Raw genomic sequence first — 9,007 nt, forward strand, 5'->3', positions numbered from 1 at the left:
TAAACCACAGACTGATGTAGCCTATAGATATAGCCTAGTAATCTCAAACCAGTTCTTTTTTTCATGGCAACGTCCCTGAGAAACACACTGAAACTTCTGTTTACTCACCGAGTAATTTTAGAAACATCATGAAGTTGCAGGATTAGGGAGTGAGAATGTCAAAAATGTGAGTTTTGGTCAGAGAAAAGCATGTGAATATAAGGCTCTTTAAGGAATAGTGGTGTATTCTCTTATTTTACTTGTTTCCTTTGCTGTGATACACTCTTTCCTGTAGCTGCATACTACACTGTGTCTACAAAGGCAACGTTGCATGAGCAGCAGCTCTAGTACTCCGTCTTGTACACTGTGGTGGGAATTCTAATGCATAGGGTGAGATCTGAAATAAAGCTCCAGTCAAATTCTTTTAAGTCTTTATTCTTGCACAAAGAAGGTTCAGTACATCACTGAAGAGTCTGAGAGAAGTAACAGAGGAACTAGACAATAGAAAGTAGTTGTGTACTGCTGCTGAGCAGAAACATCCTGGGTGTGACAGAACTGAAAGGACAAAGGTTAGGAGGAGAAGCTCTGTGGTTATCACAGGAACAGAAAGCTTGAGGCTCAAAAAGAACTCATATATGAGAATATCAAAGTAGAAACTGCAGCTCCTCGTGCTGTTAGATCCTTTCCTACATTAAGGACTGTGTCACCCCACATCCTGTAAGCGCCCCTGACGATCACATCAGGACAAAGCAGAGGAGAGCAAGACCCGCTGAGAGGGTTAATTGAGGGAATACTTGTAACCCGGCAACATTGTTGTGGCACTCTGCATTTTCCCTTACGTACTTCACCATATCTTTGGTCTTGATTCTGAATGGGTTGTTGAAGCAGAGGTTTTCACCAGTCATGTTGAACTAGAAAAAAAAGAAATGGATTGAGTTCATTTTGACCTTAATGAGAGATGAATAAAATGTGCAATGTTTTATCATTTAAATATACTGCAGTACTCAGCAGATCATCTTGTCTATACTGTCAAAAAAAGACCACTAAGGTCTATATAAAAGAGACTTCAGATACAGTATTAGGGACCACTAAGGTCTATATAAAAGAGACTTCAGATACAGTATTAGGGACCACTAAGGTCTATATAAAAGAGACTTCAGATACAGTATTAGGGGACCACCAAGGGGTATATAAAGGGACTTTAGATACAGTATTTGCTAAAACGCAGTGTTTTGGCAAAGGGTATATTCAGACAGAAAATAAAAGAAAAGAAAATGTTCTTTGAACATTAAATCAGCCATACCTGCAGTGCAACCTTCACTCCGTAACGCACATAGGTAGCAAGGTGTTCACAGTTGTTCTTGAGGACATTATACTTCCTACATTTGGCATATTGTTCGTTGATGCGCGTGGTTATTTCTTCCTCAGTTCCTGCCTTGTACTCTTTTCCTTTCTCGTCCTTGTATCCATCGAGGTCATTTGTCACTTTAGGCTCCTCATCCATGTCCAGTGTGGAGAAAACACAGGATGGCTTATCTTCTATAACCAGGGAATACATTATTAGATATACAGTATGTCAACATTTACAATCCATGTATACTTATTTCGGTCTAAAAGCTCTTTTTTTTAAGACAAGCCTAGGAATCTACACTATTTGCCTTAGCCATGCTCAGTGCTTTAAGATAGATGCCAACAGTAGATTTTAGTTTTGTCAATTAGCACTAAACACAAAGTACAACAGAAGGGGATTATAATTAGCGTTACAATAGAATTGTGATTTTCCTGCTCTACCCTGCGAAGGTTTCTGGGTAATCAGAGGAAACAACACACATTCATGCTAAACTCATGTTATCATATTGTCATGACATAAAGTTGTGGAGGTAGCTGGTCCGAGCAACGTATAACAAAATCACATTAAGTACTGCATGGTTGAGATGATGCTAGATGCTATCAAACACCTGATTTGTTTTATTGTTCTCACTGTAAGATTGAATTGGCTTACTGCCTTTGGACTTTCTAAATATACGTACTCAAGCGTTCAAATATGTTCTGCCCGTCTTCTTTACCAGGGAGTTGTCTGTCGCCCACATAGACGGCAAAGTGCTGGTAGTAAAAATGTTTCCCCAGAATCGGCTTACACCTAGGTTTGAAAGAGATGATATCTCCAAACTGGAACTGTTAAAGGAAGAAATGGAAGAAATTAATTTTCTGATACGTTCTAGAGCACAACAGTACGGCATAAATAGGATTCTGAAAGCCATTAACTTACTCCATTTATGTCGACTGTGATCACCAGCTGAAGGATCACAGCCACCAAGATCAGCTTCCTCATTGTTCCACGGCTGTGATGAACATTACAACACTGTAAGGTTATCTGAGAATGATCTTTTACTAAACCCATTTGATTTTTACAAGTAAAGACACCCTCTGAAAAGGTCTAGAGGGTAATTTCATGCACCAAGAGTAGGTCATTTAATAAATAAGAATGGCCGACACGATGAAGAAAGAACGTTTCAACCTGCACAAAAACAACGTTAACTCAAAATGTTTTCCACAGGATTAAACTATATCAGACTGAGTTCCAGTGTATTCACTAAAGGTAATGAATATATTTTCCATAAGAATAACAGACATGACTAAAGAATGTTTGTCACACAGCAAAAACAACATGAACTCAAAAAGTCTTTAAGACGTGTGTTCAAGGATTTGACAGAAAGTAGAAAAGTATTTTTTTATAAAAGACAGAAAGCAGACAGTGGGGAGATGAAATGATGACCTACCAGGGAGTTGTTGAGATGAAGTAAGCAGTACAATCAAGCTTCTTGACACCCTGAAACTAACACACACACACACACTGTCACATATCTGTAAACAGTTGTATATGTGGGGCTGTCTGTGTAGGTGCACATGGCCTTGTGGTTTCCAGCAAGTTCCTTTTTCACAGCAATAAAGTGTCTCTGAGAAACCTTATGGAACAATTTGCTCACTTGCAAAAAGTCATTTAAAAAAATATAAAGGTGCAGGTCTAGGAAGTGAGAATGTCAAGTTTTGGTCAGAGAAAAACATGTGGATATTGCTCCGGGCTGTGTAACATATTCTCCAAATTAACTAGTTTCCTTTTGATTAGAAACTCTTACTGTAGCTGCACTAGGGTTGCCAGCTGTCCCGGTTGTCCCGGGATTGTCCTTCTTTTTAATAACCTGGAAATAATATAAAACCACACTCCTGGGACACTGAATGTCACGGTTTTCACAAGGCTAGTGGATATGTATGTTTAATTTACTATTGATGGAGCTAGTCATTATTTTGTTATACATATAATAGCTAATTATTTGATTTATCTAATTTCAGTTTTCCTTGAATCATACAGCTACATGAATTTGTTTATCATTAGTATTTTATTTGGGTTAGTTTTAGTGCTTTTGTTTTGAAGGTAGCAGGCAGCCTTAGCCACCAGGTGTAGTCTACAAATAGAGGTGAGCAGGTGTGTGGGAGGTAGACACCGGGGGAGGGCTGATGGTTTAGCCTAGAGACGCCATTGATCCTTCATGTGAAATGTTTGTATGCCGAGAAATTGGATGAATAAACCTCCCAGAATGCCATCTCTGCCTGGACAATTAAAGTTTTTATATCTGCGTAAGATTCACTCCTTCGGTGCCTCAGTGGCTGTTGTACATTGAGTTTTTAGTTTGTTTTGTTTAATCTAACGACAATTCGCCACTACAACTATTTTAACTCCACTTGAAATGGCCTGTGCGTTGTGCACAGAGCGGTCAGTGTCTCCTGTGTGTAGAAGGCACCATCACTGGCTCTGTAGGGGACGTGACGTAGTAAACACAAGCACCAGTATCCAAGCAATCAGGTAAGCTAAGATAAATTGAGTAAAATATTTTAAATTAGGTTTAAAATATTGAGTACTATGCACAATCTTACTGCACAAAGGCCAATTTTGTCTTGTGGGTCTAATGTCCAATGGACATTTTCATCTTGAGAGAAAAGCGGTCGGTTGGGTCATCGACATGTCCTGGTTTTTCATCAGACATGGGTGGAAACCCTAAGTGTCTCCAGTCCTCTTCCTCTGAATACCCAGGATGCATTCAGGTACATTATTGAAAGTTGGTCACAGGTGTTTTGGTAGAGTTTGGAGCCCAACACAATCACTGAGTCCTTCTGTGTGAAAATAGCCTTTTTTGAAAAGCTTTTTATTTAGACCGCTGTAATAATTAATGTAGGAGGGCATCTGTTTTGTCAGTCACTTGGACTGAAAACCCCTTGTGTGTTTTTAGACCCTGTTCTGCATTAAGTAATGCTTGTGGGACAACTAGTTACCACCAACTCAGTATGGAAAGGCCAACCTCTTTGTAAGTTTTGCCATGTTTTTGATTTGATAAAAAAATAATTTTGATATGCAAGCATTTCTTGAGACAGTACAAAACATTTTTACACAAACACGAACAGTAAAACACCCACAGAACTTGCTCGTTGTTTTTTATTTCAAATGACACAACAGGTCACATGTGGACGGAGCAGAAGAGAGCAAGACGGGCTCTGAAGGTTGATTGATGGAGTACTTCTCAGCCGTTGGAACTGCTGGGCTGGTTCTGACACACTACATTTTCCTTTAAGTACTTCACCATATCTTTTGTATTTATTCTGATTGGGTTAATGCACATGTTTTCACCAGTCATGTAAAGCTGTAAACAAAACAAAAGTGATTAAATGAATTGTGACGCTGCTGAGAGATACAATACATTATCATCACAGAACATTGAAATTAGTATACATTATATAGAGAAACCAGAACTTTACTCAGTCACACTGGTTTGTAATAATGTAAATAAGGTAAAAAGCTTTGGAGCAACATGTTGTGTGTCTGGATAGAGACAATAACTGTTTCGGGAATGACATTTTGGGAAATACACTACGCCTAGTTTCTGAGAGACGTCTACAGCTAACCCTTAAGGGTACATATCATAAAACTCACCTTTTCAATGCTTGAACACATAGGTATCTGCTGTTTCCCCTTTTCTAGCCTTTGTGTTATGCTAAGCTAACCACCTCTCTGCAAATAAGCGTATTTGCCAAAATGTCAAACTCTATTCTTTTAAGCTCTGGTTGTTACTTAACATAATTGGTCATTCTTGCGTCAATTGGTAAGGCAGTAGGAAACATGGTGATGGGCCACTGTTGAATCAGCCAGTACCTGCAGTGCTATCTTCACTCCATAACGCACGTAGGTAGCATGGTGTTCACAGTTGTTGCCCAGGACTTCATACGGCCAACACATGTTTTTTGTTTGTTTAATGCGCTCAATTATTTCTTCCTTAGTTCCTGCCGTGTACACCTTTCCATTATTGTCCGTGTATCCATCGAGGTAATTGGTCACCTGAGGGTCCTGATCCGTGTTCAGTGTAGAGAAAACACAGGATTTAATCGCTCCTATAACCAGAGAATAAATTTGTCAGAGGTAACGTACATTTACAATAAATTTATACCTATTTCTGTCGAACTAGCTCTTTTTTGAATGAACAAGCCTGGGAGTCTACACTATGTACCAGGCTCAGTGATGCCAACAGCAGATATGTTCCCAATGTTCATGTCTTATTTAAGCATGTTAGCATCCTAGTGTTAATTAGCTCTAAACACAACTGAGGGGGATTATAATGTAACTGTTTTTGCAGGTATTTGATCAGAAACCCACTAATTTATCCATTTTTTGGAGGTAGCTGGTCTGAGCGAAGCATGACAAAAGAACCTTCAGCATACTGTACATTAGCTGTCTACTGCATAGTAAAGATGAGACGCTCTTATTAAAATTTGTGTTGTGTTCACTGGCTTACTGCCCAATTTGTTAGAATACGTACTCTGGCGTTCATATATGTTCTGCCCTTTGGCTTTACCGGGAAGGACTTCGTCACCCACATAAATAGCAAAGTGCTGGTAGATGAAGTTACCGAGACAACTAGGTTTGAAAGAAATGATATCTCCAAACTGGTACTGTGAAACAAAAGAGAGGAGAATGTTTACTGAAACATTGTAGAACTCCACCATTTAACTGACTTAAAATTATGTGTATGAAATAATGATAATAAAATTGAGAAGTAACATAAATACAACACTGAAAATCATTGACTTACTCCATTTATGTCGACTGTGATCACAAGGATCAAAGCCACCAAGATGAGATTCTTCATTTTTCCAGCAGTGAACGGCTGTGATGAACATTTATTTAATTTTATTGTATCCATAGTGTCAACTCATAACAGACGTTATCTTTACACAAAGAGTAGGTCTAGACCACATAATAACTTATCACATAATTTATAGAGACCGAACATATACCCCCAAGAGCAAGCATTTGGTGCGACAGCCAGAAATCTCAGACTAGACCTGAGTTCTGTGGGCGGCCACCTGATGCAACTGTAGCCAATATAATAATAATTACAAGATGAGAAGATAATTTGACACTATTCCTTCACTTAATTTGATTTCTGAATTTAAACCATTTTCTCTAAAGGGGTCGATGTCATCCACTGAAGGTAGGGAATATATATTTCCATGAGAATAACCTGAAAAGTTTTTAAGACTGTGTTCAAGGATGGACAGAAAGTAGAAAAGTAATACAAAGAAAAGACAGATGGTAGACAGCGGACTGATGTAACGATGACCTACCACTGATGTGTTGAGGAGATGAAGTAAGCAGTAGAATCAAGCTTCTTGACACCCTGAAACTAACACACACACACACACGCACACACACTTAACAAACAGTTCTCCAAATTGGGATCTTTCTTTAGGATTTTCTATAATCCAAAGGCCAAAGATTCAGCAGTGTTCAAAATGTTTGGAAAACCTCAAAGCAATTTCTGTCATAACACAAAGGTTACCAACTCAGCTTGAATTTAGGGCAAGGACATGTCTTCCAAGCGTCAACGGTCTTACCTTCTTCAATGAGATCGAGGAAGCTTGTTGGGGCAGAGGAAGGCGTCCCCTTATATACAGAACAGCATATCTGATAATGTTGTATCTTTGTTCAGCCCATGTGCCAATCTGCCATGGCTGTTGCCATGAACATTTAAATACCCCACCAACCTACAACAACGCATCAACTCTGACAGTTACAGTACCTGTGGTCGGCTGAAAAAACTGTTTTTTAATGAACAATAAACCCCATCGCACTATTCCTCATAGTCACAGTTGGGAATTCCCCACAAACTTTGTCTTCTATAGTCACCCCTGTTAAACTCCACAGGTGTACGTGCTTCGTGTCTGAGGCCAGGAAGAGGATTTTCCTTCTTTTTTTTTAAATAAATATTGTTGTTAGATATTGTATTAGAGAAGGTATGGTGTACAGTGCAACAGTACAATGACAATTGTAACAAGACACCTTTCTATTAACCCCGTCCCAACCACAACAAACTCTTATGCCGGAAAAAAAACTAAAACAAAAAAAACGTATATGTAAAAAATAAATAAATAACTACAAAGTAAACAACTATACAATTTAAAATATTAGACAAAAAACACCTTTCTTTTGTTACTCCTGGTGACTTAAAATGTCGTCCTTTTGCTCTACCATCCCTTTGTCCCCAGCAGTTCTGAGGGAAGAGCAGAGGAAGGGGATTTTCTTCACACAAGCTCCTAAAAGAAGAGTTTGGTTGAGATAGCGTGTTTTCTTCCTGTCGTCCTCACAGAAAAGCAAATGACATCCTGAAAAATCGTGTTGAAATTGTATCACAACCACACAATTGAGTTGAAATTGTATCACCACCACAAGTCTTTTAAAACAAAATCCTCTTTTAGCTCTTAGCTTTGGTATTTATTCGTGTTATGACTATTTATCACCCTCACATCAGCCTCTTTTCCAGTGGTGGCAGGCAGCTGTTTTCAGCAGACAAGCTCTGATCAACTGTACTCGACCTGCGCAGGTGAACACAGCAGCTTAAGAGACACTTCACTAGCATGGACCACGCCACAACCATGTGTTAGTTAAAGATTTAATGAACATTATGAATGTGCAGATAGATGAATTGATGTGGATGTTGTCTGATGGCTGGTCTGGGAGGATGTGTGATGACCGGGTGGAAGAGACTCAGAGGGGGGGGTCCGTCTCAGAAGCAGTTCTCGCCCAAATAGTTTACAGACCCCCAGACGGTACCTAGAAGAGACATGAGAGGGAAGTGTTGTAGGAAGGGAAGAGGGGGAAGATGGGTGATGGATTCCCCTTTCAAGTGGGGAATCTGCACAAAAAGTAGAGGAGACTTGACAATGTTGCTCTAAATGTCTGATAGCAGTAAGGAAGCAGCTGTTTGCTCATACAGTATGTTAGAGATACCCACGCTAAAAGGCAAAAACATATGTAAGTGCTGAGTGACTGTCTCCATGTTTTAGAGTTCTCTGGAAGCCTAGAGGCTAGGTTCTCTAATTTAAGGCTGTTTTTTTAACACAGTGCTATTCTCCGTTTACATTACCAGTTATTCCCCCTAGCATTTAGTACACTGTTCATGCATTTCCTCGGCCCTGTCGTACTAAATGCTCGCTCATGGGGGAATTACTGGGATTGTTATGGTCTGTGTGTGGGGTCTAGACCTACTCTATCTGTAAAGTGTCTTTAACTTTTATTATTTGATACTATAAATAAAATTGAATTGCATTTTGTCTTTTAATTGACTGGATGAGTTTTTTTTTTTTTAAAGAGTCCCGTGTGGAAGAAAGTTAAAGCCTGAGCAGATAAATACTAGGACAGACCTGCAGACATTTGCAAAACTTGCTCCATTTTACTGACAGCAAACCTCATTCTGCTCTCAACACTGGAGAAAGACTCTTTCATTTGCATTTGATCCCTATGGACCGCAACCAAGGATGATGCTGTGATGTTGGGGTTAGGGTCCAGCATGACTGTTACCAGAAGGTTCCACGTCTAATTTTTGGTTGAGGGCATTCTACTTTACATTATACAAAAGCCTTTTTTGCTTAAGGTGATGTCAAATCAAGAGCTCATTTGAATAAGTACTGCTCAGATACAGTT

The 9,007-nt window shown here is 39.2% G+C and overlaps 1 protein-coding gene across 5 annotated transcripts; it reads right to left on the reverse strand.

Moving 5' to 3' along the window:
- Positions 1 to 627: 627 nt before the first annotated feature.
- Positions 628 to 7,058, reverse strand: LOC117946400 (phospholipase A and acyltransferase 1-like). 5 transcript variants are annotated; one of them, XM_034874524.1, is made up of 6 exons: positions 6,922 to 7,058; positions 6,652 to 6,710; positions 6,117 to 6,191; positions 5,844 to 5,976; positions 5,183 to 5,418; positions 628 to 890 (listed from the first exon to the last, which is right to left on the reverse strand). In XM_034874524.1, the coding sequence occupies exons 3-6, from the start codon at positions 6,171 to 6,173 to the stop codon at positions 714 to 716; spliced, it is 603 nt and encodes a 200-aa protein (XP_034730415.1). In that variant the 5' UTR covers positions 6,174 to 6,191; positions 6,652 to 6,710; positions 6,922 to 7,058; the 3' UTR covers positions 628 to 713. The 5 variants fall into 5 exon arrangements, with proteins under 5 accessions (XP_034730415.1, XP_034730413.1, XP_034730412.1 ...); XM_034874522.1 differs by lacking the exons at positions 5,183 to 5,418; positions 5,844 to 5,976 and adding exons at positions 1,283 to 1,518; positions 2,010 to 2,154 and having other exon boundaries at positions 6,922 to 7,017; XM_034874521.1 differs by lacking the exons at positions 5,183 to 5,418; positions 5,844 to 5,976; positions 6,922 to 7,058 and adding exons at positions 1,283 to 1,518; positions 2,010 to 2,154; positions 2,249 to 2,318 and having other exon boundaries at positions 6,181 to 6,191; positions 6,652 to 6,721.
- Positions 7,059 to 9,007: the final 1,949 nt, after the last annotated feature.

Source organism: Etheostoma cragini, chromosome 6 (genome assembly GCF_013103735.1).
Source record: "Etheostoma cragini isolate CJK2018 chromosome 6, CSU_Ecrag_1.0, whole genome shotgun sequence".
NCBI classification, from domain to species: domain Eukaryota; kingdom Metazoa; phylum Chordata; class Actinopteri; order Perciformes; family Percidae; genus Etheostoma; species Etheostoma cragini.

What these genes read in the sequence shown, in the direction of transcription:
- LOC117946400 (XM_034874521.1), bottom strand. Translation starts at nt 2,311, where the DNA reads ATGAGGAAGCTGATCTTGGTGGCTGTGATCCTTCAGCTGGTGATCACA. An exon ending in TCACAGTCGACATAAATGGA is followed by an intron (nt 2,155 to 2,248) that starts GTAAGTTAATGG and finishes TTCCTTTAACAG; the next exon opens with TTCCAGTTTGGAGATATCAT. An exon ending in GAACATATTTGAACGCTTGA is followed by an intron (nt 1,519 to 2,009) that starts GTACGTATATTT and finishes CCCTGGTTATAG; the next exon opens with AAGATAAGCCATCCTGTGTT.